Genomic DNA, 15,589 nt, shown 5'->3' on the forward strand with positions numbered 1-15,589 from the left:
TCCTGACAGGGTTTGCCTTCACCATCTGAAATGAGCCTCAGCAGGAGCCCTGTCCAGCGACTGACTCATGGGGCCAGCCTTTCCCAACAGTGGGCAAGGCTAGTTGGCTGGGAGTGGCAGATGGCTTCATTTGTTGTGTATCTTCACTTAAATGTAGGTGACTTCTGCCCACAGAGGAGATTTCTGCACCTGCCACTTCTACTTCAAAAAGCATCAACTCTAGTTCAGAAAGAATGTAAAGGGGGGGGGCGTCTGTTAAGTTGGCTTTAGCCACTAAATAGACTGTTCTAGTAGGCTGAGGTCACTTTTTTTATGATTATCAATGCTTTCCAACTAGTCTTCACATCTCCCACTCCTTAATTTTCTTCAAAATTAAGATCATAAATATTTGGTTTAAAATAGTCTCAAAAAGTATAAAGCATATTTATAAATGTTCATGTTTCTTTACTGCCTTAAGGAATAAGTATGAATAATCAAATACAAATATCTGAAAATGTAATACAATAGAAATAATAATACCATAATAAATTGATTTCTTTGTTTTCTATCTCAAGCCAAATTTTCTTAAACTGATATTTAAAACTACTCCTGTACAGGGCTCTAAAATGACCTGTTTTCACATGACCTTTGTATAACCTTCAAAAACAGAGAAACTCAAGTTTTAATTTAAAGCAAGCCAGTTTGTTTCCTTATGAGCAGACAATCAATAAGTATTCACAATGATAATCAAAGCAAATATAGTTATCAGTATTAGTTTCATATACAGCTCAAATATGAATAATTTTCTGATAGATCCTGCACATCATACACAGACACTGACATCAATTGACAGTGCAGACACAACTCTAGGTGACTTCAGAAACCCTGAAGATGATTGATTATTGCTGTTGGTTACTAATTAAAATAAAATCACCTCTACCAGAACCCAAAATATATCAATAATAATTTTTAAATTTCTCCATATGCATGTAGCTTAGGCACAGAGCACAAATGTAAAATCCACTACCTTCCACCAACATTTTTCAGAAAAAAACAACATACTCTGATTTCAGTAAGTATCTGGAACATTTTATAAGAATGTTGTTATGAAAAAAATTGATCTCTGAATTGACTGGCATTACAAACAAGTGGCTTTATATGGTATGAAAAACCCCAACTGAGAGAGATTTGAAGGCTGATGACGAAGTAGAGTAGCTTCCTACCTACAGGGCCAGGTTTTCATTAACTAGTCACCAAAGACACAACATAGGTTTGGAGATCATATTCTTAGAGCATATAATGGTAGAAGGAATAGCTCATATACTGAACAGGAAAGAAAGATTTCCAACCCAAATATTCAACAAAAAACAGAAAGGTACAAACCATAAAGGATACTTATCAATTCCTTTTTCTAATCAAGAAGACAATTCATGTAAAAACTTGCAGTTAGGCAATTGCTATAGGTAAGCTTCTTTAGTTAAGTGGTTTAATATCAGAACTATAGTAGCCAAATAAAATAAGCAACAGTTTTTTAATACTTTTCTGACCATCAGGTGGTAGCCTGGTTGGTTCTGGACCGTGTTCTAAAGATTATCACTGACAAGTCAGAGTAGTTTCAAAAAGCAGAGGAAGAGGCCTGGAAACTGGTCATCTAGACTACCATTGAAGGACAAAAGAAGAACTAGAGGAGAATCTCACCTTCCCCCTCTGGAGGTTCAAAACTTGTGGATAATCAAAATTATCTGTTAAATAAAACAAAAAAAACATATACAGGGAATTAACTGAATCAGGCTTATCATTAAGAGTTTCATTCTATCAATCTTAACAGTAAACTCTACTCTAAAGTAATAGTTAGTAGAGGAAACAAAGTCAGCTGCTTGCAGACGACCACGCTGACCAGAGAATGAAGCCGCATTCCTCATGACCCCTCAATATGGCAGCTTCACCAAAGCCACTCTCTCTGTTATAGGCCTGCACAGGGCTTTGATTAATTGTTACCTTTTGTTTGTGATTAAAAATTCAAATTAAAAGGAAAATCTTTATGCCTAATAACTGGTTTTCATGGAAAAAAATCATGATTCAACAGGGCTAGCAAATTCCATGACCTTCTCCTGTAGTCAGAGTAACTACCGGGTACCAGGGAAGACTGTTCAAAACCAAGCTCCATTTGAAATCCCCCTTCTCCCCTTTAACATGGCTTGTGCTGGAGAAGTATTACTCACGATTGTGACATGAAGTCTGTGAGTTATGAGACATTGTTGTCATTCCTTTTGTGAATTATGACTTTTGGTCATATGGGTTTGATATCAATTACAGGGTGCTTCACCTAACATTCAGATATACAATAGTGTACCTTGATGCAGTGCAAATCCTTCTCTGAGACGTCATTACACAGCTCGCAAAGGACCAAACTTAAGTTCACCTTGAAGGTTATTCACTCACAGGGAAAGAGTCTTCTCCCCTTTAAATATTGCTCCTACAATCTTATCCAATTAACAATTTCTGTGGTTTCACAAGCTCAACAAAAGGTTTATATGCAATTAAATGTACAAGTCAATCATGCTTATATTTGGTGTGCATATTTGTATAGTGTCATATTTATACAAAATTATTTCCTGTATTGAATCTGTGTTTAATAAACAGGAAGTCTTTTTAAAATTTTAAAACATTCCCCATGCTATATAAAAAGGTAGACTAAGATACATTAAAATGAAAATTCTAGTTTCAGGCAAATTCTTTCCAATCAAAAGTCTACAATCTAGAGGCAAGCACTCTATTAAAACCCTCATTTTTCAGGGCAGTGGTGGCACACACCTTTAATCCCAGCCCTTGGGAGGCAGAGACAGGCGGATTTCTGAGTTCGAGGCCAGCCTGGTCTACAGAGTGAGTTCCAGGACAGCCAGGGCTACACAGAGAAACCCTGTCTCAAAAAAACAAAAAAAAAAACAAAACCAACCCCTCATTTCACCGTTGTCCATCAGAGAGCCTCTAACCCTTTTCTTTTTTTGTCAAATGATGTGGTAATGAAGATGTGTCACGTGGGTTGTTAATAAGGTTGGTGAAGAGCCTAGACCACAGTCTGATACATGTTATGTTAGAAATTACGAGAGTCAAGTCTGCTGTGCTGTTATTAAATCCCAGTTATTGCATGTATTGGTGTATATGAGGTTCCTAACATTATATTAATTACGTATAAACCAGAGCAAAACCTTTTCCAAGTATTACATACAAACATCCTGTATGTGTATGTACACTTAAAGAAAATAACAGTGCTTATCAGAATAAGGTTGGGTCTGTTTACAAAATATCATTAAGACAAATCTGGTGCCAAGGCAACTGTTGTTTAAAATAATTGATGCTTTGTGATATTTAATTCACTTAAATATACAAATATATTCTTGGAAAAATATATCAATATTAAGTAGATTATTCATTTATAATAGCCTAAAATTTGTTCACTGAGAAATTAAACATTTAAATGTCATTTAATGGCATCATTTATCCTGGCCCACCTTCATATATTCTATACTTTTCTCAAAGAAGCACTCTCGGGCTAGTCTTTCAGACAAATAAACCCGAACATCTGCATGTGTTGAGTGCAGCCTACAGCAACCAGTAGAAAGCAAGCTTTCTTAGTGTTCGTAAGTTACATACTTATACACAGATATACCTTGATATCTCCTCCTGAGGGTCATATATTTATCAGATTTCCTGTAAAATCTGCATGCTTCCTGGAGAAGCCCACTTCCACACCTCTTCTCTCTACACAAACCACCTGGCTTCTTCTGCAGTAGGCCTCCAGTCCTCAGATTACATATGACTATCCTGCTAACCTCTGGCTCCAAGAAAATAACAAGAGACTTCATTCCCTTGACAAGGCCACATCTGATGGTCATGTAGCAGTTACCATGCAAAGTCTGGGAATGCACAGAGTGGAGGAGAAGAGGCAGCCACCAAACACAAACACACAGCCTGTCATGAAGGAAACTCATCTCCACTGACTATAAACCTGAAAGCTCTCTGCAGACCACATTGGCAAGAGGGCACTTAGAAACAGGCTTCTTTCTGCCTGAGAACCCACAACAGCTGCTCAACCTCCCACACACGTCAGGATTTCAGTTACAATCGACACAGTCTTCAGGTATCTTTTCCTGTCCTTTTGTTTCCCCCAATAAAACCCTGCATGTCTCATGCTATCCCTATTTTTGCAAACATCTTTTCCAAGAGAAGACATACTTTTTAATGAAAATCAAATCAACTGTGATTAGTTCCATATAGCTAGCTATCATTTTATATCTGTCCCCAATCTCTTCCTTTACAACACAGAAAAGTTGTCAGGAAATAGCCAAAAATCCCTCACCAGTTTGTTACAAATACATTTTGAGTCATTAAATAACAATTAAGATAAAGGGGGTGAGGGAGGTAGATAAAAGATGCATGTATCACATAAGAAAAGTAAGACTAGAGTAAATGTATATGAATCTATACATTTACAAAACATATAGTATGTGATGAGTGCTACTTCAAATAAAGGAAAACTCCAGGTTCATTAATTCAATTATTTAGTTACTAAGCAATTGATCAAGGAGGTGTCACATATCCACGTATTGACTCATGCTAGAAATACAAACACCTTAAAAATCAGGTAGCAGGGACTGACTCTCAGAGGCAAGTGAAATGCTTAAACATAAAAGTCCATAATATTACTCTGCAAGTACAGACAACAGTGGGAAAGCCTGTGAAGCAGACCCCAAAGGACTCACAAAGATGGCCAGGAGGTAGGCAGGATTTGAAGGGAATTTGAAAGGAATCACATTACCCCTTTATGAGAGAGCTGAGGCAGAGGGACTCCTGCAAAGAGTGAACTATGGTTACTCTTGGGGAACTAAGTTAAGTACTGTAGTACCTGATGACTCTGGAGATAAGTGGACTCCTTGAAGGGCTCTACATATTTCAGGAAAGTCGTTGGAATATCTGTTATCCCCAGTGGGCAGCACTTACTAGCAATTAACAAGAGTGACAAGTCATGCACAAGACACTGACTCTTTCCAAGTAAGACAGACCTGAGGTGGATGTGGGCAAGAGATGAAGTCGGGAAGCAGCTATAGAACAGAACAATACAAATAATTTTTTTTAAAAAAAGCATCTATCCCTAGGATATTTCTAGGAAATGAGACAATTAGGCAAACAGTTTATAAAAATTAGTACCAACTATGGGCGGGTACTGTTGGACGTAACTAATTATGCTAATAATGACGCCTTCAAGTGAATATAAATAGAAAGAAAAATAAGCTTCGGGAAGAAAGAGCAAGCAGCTTGTTTTGGATAAGGCTTTAGGTACTAGGCTTGGATTAAGTATCTATGGGATGTGCCGGTAAGAAGAAGACACAGGATCCTAGTGCTCAGACAAGGCATCTCGGAGGCTGCCGATGCAGATGTGAGCACCACTGTCATGCTGCTGGTAGCTAAAACAAAAAAATAAAGTTCTAAACAGGGATATGTGAGAAAAGTAATGCTGACTTCACATAACAGCATATGAGATGCTATGTGTCTTATCAGAAATTGTCAAATATCATGTTTAAAAATACTGTGTTTATCCACTAATACACAACTGAAGGCAAACATCGAACATTAAAATATAAATATTCTAATTTATATTCTCTTACTCAAATTAAAAAGTAAAGCATAAAAAGGAAAATGATTTGTAATCAAATGTTCTACTCAGAAAACTATAATGTCCCAGCTTTTGTTAGTATCTGTTTTCAAAAACTTCATGGTGAAGAACTAAGCTTCAATAATCTGCACAAGAGTCGGAACATGCTATACTTCATAGTAACAGTCTAAAGTGAAAAGAATGGATAACGGCAGTTTATGGCAATTTAGTGATTTATGACTCACTTCTCATCAAAGAAGCTTGTCTTTGCCACAAAGAGAGTATTCCAGAAAACCACAACCAACCAAAATGCAGCGATGGGGAACCGAGTCTCAATGGATATACATCTACAAAATACTCCCTGACCTAAGTCTTAGGAAATGTGGTAGAAAGACTGATAAGAATATGGAGTTTGTTCTGAGATTGTGTTTCCTAGTAACAGCAGAAGCTACACCTATAAGGCCTCACCAACAGGACTGCCTAAACATTAGATGAACAAGGATAATACCAATAAACATGCCAAAGTGGATGAGGGTACAGTAGGTAGTCCATGCGTCCTCAACACTGCAAAAAGTACCACAGGCAACTAAGGAATGCTCAAAGTGGGAGGAATAGTCCTTTCCAGGGCACTAACTAGCCAATACCAAATGATCAGCCTTGAAAACACACATCCAAGTAACCGTATACAGATGAGCAGCCTATACTTAGGAATACATATGTATAGCATACACATATATACCTCTAATAAATGACAATAAAAAGGAGACCATCAATTTGAAAGAAGAGAACAAAGGGAGTATGGTAGAGTTTAGAGGGAGAAAAGAGAAGAAGGAAATGACATAATTATACTATAAGCTCTAAAGTAAAAGGAAAAAATTACTGAGCAAAATTAATTCAAGAAATTAAAGAGCAGAGAGTGTTTTAAAAGAGTTCCATAGATCTGGTACTCCTTACGCTCCTTCTTACACTGTCAATTATAAGTTAAAAATGACAAAGGCACAGGTATAACTCCTGCTAATTACAGAGTCTCTTTTGGTGTGAGGAAAGCAATGTTGATCACTGAATAACTAATGTTCCTCTTTTTCTCCACAATGCAGCTTATCTGGACTTTAACATGGCAAATTTCCCATCTTTTAGTCAGAAAAAAAATGTAGGAATATGTTATGAATGGGCCCTTTAGTAAGTAGTAAAATGAGCAAATCAATATTTAGTCTCAGACTAGACATTCTTTTCAGCTTTATCTTAACAGACATGTTGAGACTTTAATACATGAATATTTGTTAAGGTGTCAGTTTTATAGTGATGACTTCAGAAAACGAGGCAGAACAATGCGCTTTCTTTTTAACACGTATGTAATAAAAAAGGCTGTGGCAACAAAAACATGTTTCTATTTGCAATCTTATAAGAATGGTTCTAAATAATGCTGGAATTTTTAAAGAAGAAATAAGTGACTTTTTTTTCTTTTCCCAAAAGATACAGTACTTTGGCCTAACTTTAATTTTCTTCTGGTGCTGGAGGATAGACCCGAAGCTTTAAGCGTGCTGGGTAAGAACTCTCCCACCAAGCTACATAACCAGCCCGTGTTAGCCTCCCTTAATGTTATGCAGTGAGACAAGATATGTACCATACTGCTCATCTGATAGCATAAGCATACAGCTAGTCTGTGGTATCATTGAGAGAGAGAGAGAGAGAGAGAGAGAGAGAGAGAGAGAGAGAGAGAGAGAGAGCGAGCGAGGGGGGGAGGGAGGGAGGGAGGGAGGGAGATCTTCCTAAATCAATTATTCACTGAGAATGTGAGACAAAGTAGGTTACTAATTCTCAGTCATGTGGTGCTCATGTTAGATTCTAGGACTATTAGCTCTCAAGCACAAGACCAAACCAAACCTGCTCTGTTTGCAAGCTCGTCTCCCCATTTATGCATATGAACAATACTAGTATCTATTGCAAAATAATTTTTATAAGAGTCAGGCATACAATTCTTGATACGTAAAAGAACTTAGCACTTTTTATTTACCCTAACTGCCCTATACCTTTTTTTTTGTAGCAAATCTCATGTTACACATTGTATATTTAATTATTATTTTTATTGTCTGTTGTGCCCCACTAAAATGTAAGTTCCATGAAGGAATGTATTGCTACCTAGTTTTTCTATGACTTGTTCTAAAGAACACTACACACACACACACACACACAAAGCACACACACAAACTTAATGAGACTGCCTTATACTATTCAAAGTAAAAATAGATAGAGATACTACTTTACTCATGACCAAATGTTTCTGTGGAATCAAAATAAGAGACTCTTTATCCCAGTCAACACCGAGCATCAATGTCTGTCATAAATTGATGACTGATTATTTAAAAAAAGAGAAAACTCTGTCATACCTAGAGAAAGTACTTTGATTCTATAATTTAAAAAGAAATGAAAGTTGAAACCTACGTAAATCTATAAAAAAAAAAATGGGTTCCCTCCCAGATATATAAACTTAAGTAACATAAGTAAATAACTGGGCCTTACACACACACACACACACACACACACACACACACACACACACACACATATTTTTCCAAATGCAACTGAGATGGAGAGGTGGCACACCCAGGTTCCTGCAGCACTGAATTCACAGCACTAGAAAGCATTTACGGAGGAACTGTGCATCAGAAGTGGGAGGACACGTATTAGTCCCTGAGTGAACCAGCTCATTCGACTCATACGCCAGTTTTGATTTTGAGTGGCTACATCTGCCAACTACTGTGTCACAGCTCTAGCTTCACCTGAGAATGCTGGTGACCTTTGACTCCTTTCACTATGAGATGTTCAGTTTGTCCTTATTATATTAAGTAAGAGATAAGACATTAGAGACTAATACAGTGATTTTCTTAGAGAGCTATGAGTAAAGTCCTTCTAAAATTCCTTTTTAGTTTGAAATTTTAAAAAGCTGTGTAAATGGTAACATTTGGAAGATTTATCACTTCAACCTCAACCAGGATGCTATTTTTTGTATCATGAAGATAACTATATAAAAGAAAAGTTAGTCACACAGAATGCCTACTTAAGAATCCATCCTGCTTCATTTAAATTTTTTTTCGATGGAGGTCAGTTTTTAATGAGCTTTCTTTCCCCTAATAGTAGAATTATGTCATATAAAACCATAATACTAGTCTTTAAAGAAAAAAGAAAAAAGATAGTGATAAAATTATATTCTGCTATATTCATAGATCAGGGTCTTGCTCAGCTACCTATCAGAGAAGCTTCCTCCTGCAGCAGATGCAAAAAATACAGAGACCCACAGCCAAACATTATAAAAAGTGAGAGACCTTGGAACACTCAACCATAAATGGAATGTCTCCATCAAATCCCTCCCCAGAGCTCAGGCAGTCTCATGGAGGAGGAGATGGAAAGAGTACATGAGCCAGAGAGGATGGACGACACCAAGAAAAGAAGGCCCTCTCTGACCAACAGGAGCAAAGCTCACATGAATAACAAATTAGTAAAAGAAAACCACAATGCAAGCCAAACATTATTTACAATACAAACTACATTATATATCTACATAGGTTATAATGCTAAGGGAAGTATATAGATAAAAGCAAACACACTGTATAGGACAATATTCTTTGGATCTAGAAGATGTAAATAATCTTGACATAACCTTAATAATATTATTGGTTAAAACAAAAGATCTTCAATATATAGAGTATTCGTATCCCTGAGGCAACTTCATCAAGAAAGAACATTTCCCATGTATGCTATATAAAATTCATGTAAAAATAAGCATTAATATTTGTGCATAAAAATGTTGATCCACCAACATCAATGTGGTATGTAATTTAAACCACATAGTTAAGAATATGCCGACCGACCGTTAAGACAGAGTGGTAAGTAAATCTGAGTGTCCTCACAAGCACACAGGCATGGCTCTGCAGTGCTGATCAATGGGAACTGGCTTTAAAGAAAAAGACAGAATAGCAGCAGCATATTGTTTAAATGACATGGCAAAGGCTGAAATCGTCTGCACCAAGACGATTTTTTTCTCCCAGTTTTTCCAGCTGTTCTCTTCCAATTAAGTACTCTTCATTTCAAATACACTTAATTAGTTCCATTGATCATAGCCCACACTTAGGAGGCTTTCCCTGTGCTTCCTCACGTCTGTGAGGCAAACACTAACAACAGCCAGTAGGTTCGGCTTTAACTGTCCTAAAACAACACCCATACCTCATTCATTCTCAGCCAAAATGATCATTTCAGAGATAAATGTCCTGCTTTTAGCAAAATAGGAAATTATATTTTGCATTTCAACTGATAAATGGTCAAATTACTTATAAGAATAACTCTCAGATACATACAACAAAAATAAAATTAAATAGCTACCCACATTAACCTAACTACATCCAATTATGTCATGACATAATTTCTAGGTATTTTATGAAAAGGTATTATTAGTGATTCCTTTAAAATAAGAAAAGACATTAATTGAGCTTTATTTCACAGCTATTGGAGAGCCTTTGTCTTGCAGTACTGGGACTAGACAATGCTGCTCATCCCAAAATAAGACTGTGCTCAAAACGGGTTTTTCTCGACGCATCTACCATATTTTTCATAATGCAATTTATATAGGATTCCAGTCAATAAAAAGAAATATGGTTTTCTTCTAAACTGTCACAAAAATCTATAACACAGCTTAATCAAGTCACACAGTCTAAAGGCAACCTGAACGATCAACAGACGGTAGCATGCTTGCTGATCTGACAACATGTTAACGAAGGCATTTTTGGTTATTTAAAGTCTTTGGATATTGAACAATCTTGCTTCTAGTACCCATGGTATGAAATAAATAAATCAACTGACAAATGCCATTTGTCACACATGTTTATCCAAATTAAACAGATTAAAATACATGGTGGGCAGCACAGATTAATTCTCCAAATGAGACTTACATTAAAAACTACATTACACTTGTAAGAATATAGTCAGAAGCTTTGATACAACCTCATGAGTTTATAACTGGGTTATTTAAATTTTTAATTAATTTCTTAAAATTTATTTGATCACTATGATCTTTATTCAAGAATATTCACTGATATGTTTTACTACTGTAAAGTTCTCCTTTGACCGAAATTAAAGAACTTTTTACAATGAAGGTCTTTAGCTTTCTAACTTAAGATAGAACATATCCATAGCACTGTTTTTAAAAAGCAATAAAAAGAAGCTAAAAAGTATCTTCTTACTTAAAAAGCATCTGCAGATGAATGCTTTTCTTTGGCTGCTGTTGAAATGAACTGTATTGTTAAATGATTTCTGAAAAATTGGAGGTTCCTAACAGCATTTATATTTAAATCAGATGATGTTCTCACCAGAAGACTTACATGTTAAAAACAGTTGGTAATCCAATCCCAAATATATATGTTACCCAGAATTATACATGTATAAGTAACATTATAGACTAAGCAGGTTCTAATTGTATATTTAGGAATATATATTCATATATTCCCACATATATGCATAGGTGTGTGTATGCATGTATATATGTAACAGAGAAGAAGCCAGGAATTTGAAAGGGGACAAGTGGGAGACATTGGAGGGAAGAAAACAAAGGGGGAAATGGTTACAATTCTAATTTCAAAGAATAAAAATTTGTATTCAAAAGTAACAAGGAAGTACCATCATTTCATCTCATTGGAAAATCTGTTGTTCTCCTCTTTAGGCAAAACTTATTCACAGTTACTGCCTAAGGGCACAGCTCTAAAGCATAAGCTTTTCAATTATCGAAGGAAAACACTGGGCTCTCTCAGCTTCCTCCCAGCTAAAGGCATTTAGGTGGAAATAGTAATAGACTTGCTACATATTGCTATGAAAGAAAGACCGTTCTACTTTCAATTTTTTTTTTGTCAAAAAATTTACTCTTATTTTCTGATCATTTTTTTTTGGTTTTATTATTCACTTTTAATAATAATTAGAGATTTTAGAAACATTTTCAAATACTTTTATCCATCTGAATACAAACAACCAACCAAAACAAAAAACAAAAACAAACAAAAAAACACTTTAATTTCAATAAAACTATCCAGTCTGTTTTTATCAGTACATTCAAAGATATTGAGCACAATGAATGTAGAGATTCTGCAAATAAAATTAGTCAAAATGGTTCAAAGACAGGATAAATATGTCATCTGTGAACTCTGGTTCCATGATAGGCAACACAGGGAAGAGTCTCTGATCGCCACTCAAAGTCGATAACTTTAGAAAAGCAGCATTCACTGCTTAATTTTCAGTGTAAAGAATCTACGTGGCATTTCTTCTGTAGCCTATACTACATAAATTGTCACCATAGCATAATTATTCTTGAATTCGACCTTATAATTGCAGAGCCTTTCACAGCCTAATGGACATGTATATTCTTCTACATGTTCAAAGTTTTAGTAGAGATCCTAATTTTACAATTAGAAGACTTCCAAAAAAGGAAATGTCCTGCTCACAGGCTCACTGTTACAATGACATGTGCCACCCTGGAGATTCCTGCCTTCCTTCCCTCACAAGATACAACCCCAATAAATGACTTAGAAGACAGTTTGAAACACTGATGTGAGCTCCAACACATTCTATTACTTTGCCCAGGCTTACCAGTAGTGATGTCATCATCCACGAGGTCATGCTCTTCTTCCTGGACTTTGGCTTCTGGCCCTGACGCATCTGGAGCAGCTGCCATAGTCTGCATGGCTTCTGCCGTGACTCCAGCTAAAAAGGTAAGAGTGACAAGATTTACTTTACAAAATGAAAGAGGCAGAAGAAACCTGTAAAGCTTTCACTTACTCAAAAGGTAGCATTTGACAATGTATAATAAAAAATAAAAGAATAAGTACCCACTTCTGCTCTGTTTAATTATAAGGGTGAACGCTGCATAGGTATATCCTGTATTAAGTTTTAATCAACATCGAGGAAAATCAGACACAAAATGTTGATGTAAATTATTTTTTTATTTGGTTTCTTTCACCAACACTTGCTACACTTATGTTACCTGATTTAGACAGACTAATGCAGCAATCAGACAAAAAAAACATAAAGTGAGAACCAAGTGAAAGGTGTTAATATGTTCATATGTGCGGAAGGCAGGCAGGTGAGGACGAAGGAGGAGTGCACTTGGAGACACACACTGCCTCCAAAGAAAACCATTTCCTGCTATAGAAGACTCAGAGGTGAGGAACATAATTATCATACTGAACAGTGTCCGTTCTGCTAGTTCACACTGGTGTCTTTTTCCTCCATAACCTTGTCTCTCTCAAGATATATTCTGGTGTTACTCTGCATTTACCGTATTATTTCTAAGCTGGCAGTGGAAAGTAGACTGTAGAGTGTTTTCTATTATTATCACCAGTCCATCATGGTTACTATAGGAGTAGAAATGTCTCATCAAGTTTTTAAAGAAGTAGTGTTAACATTTGCTTAAAGAGCAGCCACCTAAATGTTTTCAAACTAAATGCTATAGATACTGAGGGATTTCTTTTCTTCTAAGGTACATTGCCTTCCAGTTTCCCAGGTTTATCAAAGGCACTCAGAGAGAAAGAGGCCTTAACTTATTCACCACTGTGAGTTAGGTTAAACTGAACCCATTCGTAGGTGACCACAGACCTAAAGATTGACTATGGAAAGCAGAATACCATTGTGGTAGCATCAGTTAATCAGAGATGCTTTAAAGGGTGGGGAAGAAGGGAAGAAGCAAAGGAGGTAAATAACTAAGGGAAAGAAAAAGGCAGCAGTAATACCAGAAAATAGTCCACAGTGAACAGAAAATGATGCTGTTACCACTCTACAGAGTATATTTATTGTTGAGTTCAAAAGATCAATTTTAGCATGAAGGAAAGCTTTATTATAAAATTATTAATTACTTAATCAACACTATCTACCTGAGAAATAAACTCAAAGAGAAGGGGGTAAAAAGAAAAAAAAACACATTCCTAAAAGGACACATTGTTCAAATGATTTAAAAAAAATCAAAGATCATCTTTTATATAAGTGAATTAAAATATAACCTTTGAGGTCTCATTCTCATTTTGTTTTGCTAACAGTCAGGCATTCTGAAAACAATCAGAGAAACTGGAATAAAGATATTTAAACAACCAATCTGGACGGTGATGATCACTAGCATTTTCCTTTCCTATGAAATTAAGAGATTCAATGAAAGTGAAAGTTGTGGCTTATAAGTAACCCATTTCTATTCATCCTACTTGACCAGCGAGGCCAAGTGCTCAGCGTAACAGTGCTGCTAGGTTCCCCACCTTCTGACCTGACGACATCCCACATCATTTCATCACAACGTTTGCTTAGAAAGTGAGTTCTTGGGACAAGGAGGGCAGTATTTCAGAACAGCACAGCACAGCCATGAAGACTCAGACTCACACAACACAGTGTGAATGCTGTCAAGTCTTCCACAGAGCTCCAGAGCTGCGTAAGGCATTCATTCCACTGAAGACATTCAGGATTGTAGGCAGAGTTTAAAGAGCGAACACATACATCTCAATGGAACTGAGGTCAAAAGACCAAAATCTTACATTGTTCTTTGATGGATGTGTTTCAGAAAAAAGGGGTATAAAACTTGGAATAAAACCAAACACTAATATACCTCATGAATAGAATGTGAAATATCCTTAATGAAATATTAACAAATAGGGGTTAGGCATAATAGTGAATGCCTTTAGTCCCAGTTCTCAGGAAACAGATGGATCTCTGTGAGTTGGAGGCGAGGCTGGTCTACATAGAAAGTTCAAGAGCAGTCAAGCTACATAGTTAGAGATCCTATCTCAATAATTATAATGATAATGATGATAAAATAGTAATAATAATAATAAGGGAGGAAGGAAGGGAAACTAGGTGATAAATTAAACAAGTAAGTGTGCAATATTTGGAAAGGTTTATATAATGTGGGTAAGAAGAATTTACCTTGGGGATTCAAATCTGGCTCAGTTTAAAAAGCTAGACAGTGTAAACCAAAGAGTGAGCTAAACAAAATCAAGAGATCATAGTAATTATTTGACAATTGACATATCCTTAAAGATGAATTTTTGAAACTATAAGAAAATCAGAAATTGAGGAGAACTTCTTCAACTTGTAAGATGTCTAGGAAAATCTGCAGCTGACATTTATATTTAATGAAGGAAATCCAATCCTGTTCACTCTACAATCAGGAATGCACAAAGATTACTCTCTGACCATACTTGCCTACTTAACAATATAAGAAAACTCTACCAAATACCAAAACAGAAGATGAAATACATGCACTTTGAAAAGAACAATGCAAACTGCTCCCGTGTGGGATCATTTTAGGTGCTGACTTGACTGAGTTCATGTACAGGTAGCTCTTAAGCTGCCTGGGCTTTCAGACTTAGAGCCCTAACATTGACATTTTTTCCAGAGCTTCTGCCTGCACATCACCTATTGTGAGACTTCGCCTATTTGATTGCATGAACCAATTCCTCTTAGTTAATCACCCCTCATCCACCTACCTACCTATTCATCCATCCATCCATCACCCACTTATTGATCCTGGCTCTGTCTCTCCAAAGAACACGGACTATGCATACTATTCAAGGATAAAATAATTGCCCATGTAAAAAATTCCAAAAGACAACTACAAGAATTAGTATTAGGAAGAAAAGATAAAACTTGAATCACTGTTACTACCAACGGCCCTACCTTGAAGCCTCTTTCTGAAAGACTATAAATTCTACCCCAGCCTCCTCCCTCTGACACATTCTAATTTCATGGCTATTCTCATACAAACTTCCCCTCCTCTCCCTCTCCTTCTCCCTTGCGCTCCCTCTCTCTCTCTCTCTCTCTCTCTCTCTCTCTCTCTCTCTCTCTCTCTCTCTCTCGTGTGTGTGTGTGTGTGTGTGTGTGTGTGTGTGTGAGAGAGAGAGAGAGAGAGAGAGAGAGAGAGAGAGAGAGAGAGAGAGAGAG

General features: G+C 36.5%; 1 protein-coding gene across 1 annotated transcript in view; it reads right to left on the bottom strand.

Annotated features, from left to right (window-relative positions):
- Window positions 1-15,589, bottom strand: part of Wdr7 (WD repeat domain 7) — a 270,408-nt gene that overhangs the window by 137,480 nt on the left and 117,339 nt on the right. The window contains exon 19 of the mRNA XM_028774209.1: window positions 12,260-12,373. Coding sequence (XP_028630042.1) covers window positions 12,260-12,373 — 114 coding nt within the window. The remainder of the gene's footprint in view (window positions 1-12,259; window positions 12,374-15,589) is intronic.

This window comes from Grammomys surdaster, unplaced genomic scaffold (assembly GCF_004785775.1).
Source record: "Grammomys surdaster isolate TR1022 unplaced genomic scaffold, NIH_TR_1.0 239, whole genome shotgun sequence".
Lineage (NCBI taxonomy): Eukaryota > Metazoa > Chordata > Mammalia > Rodentia > Muridae > Grammomys > Grammomys surdaster.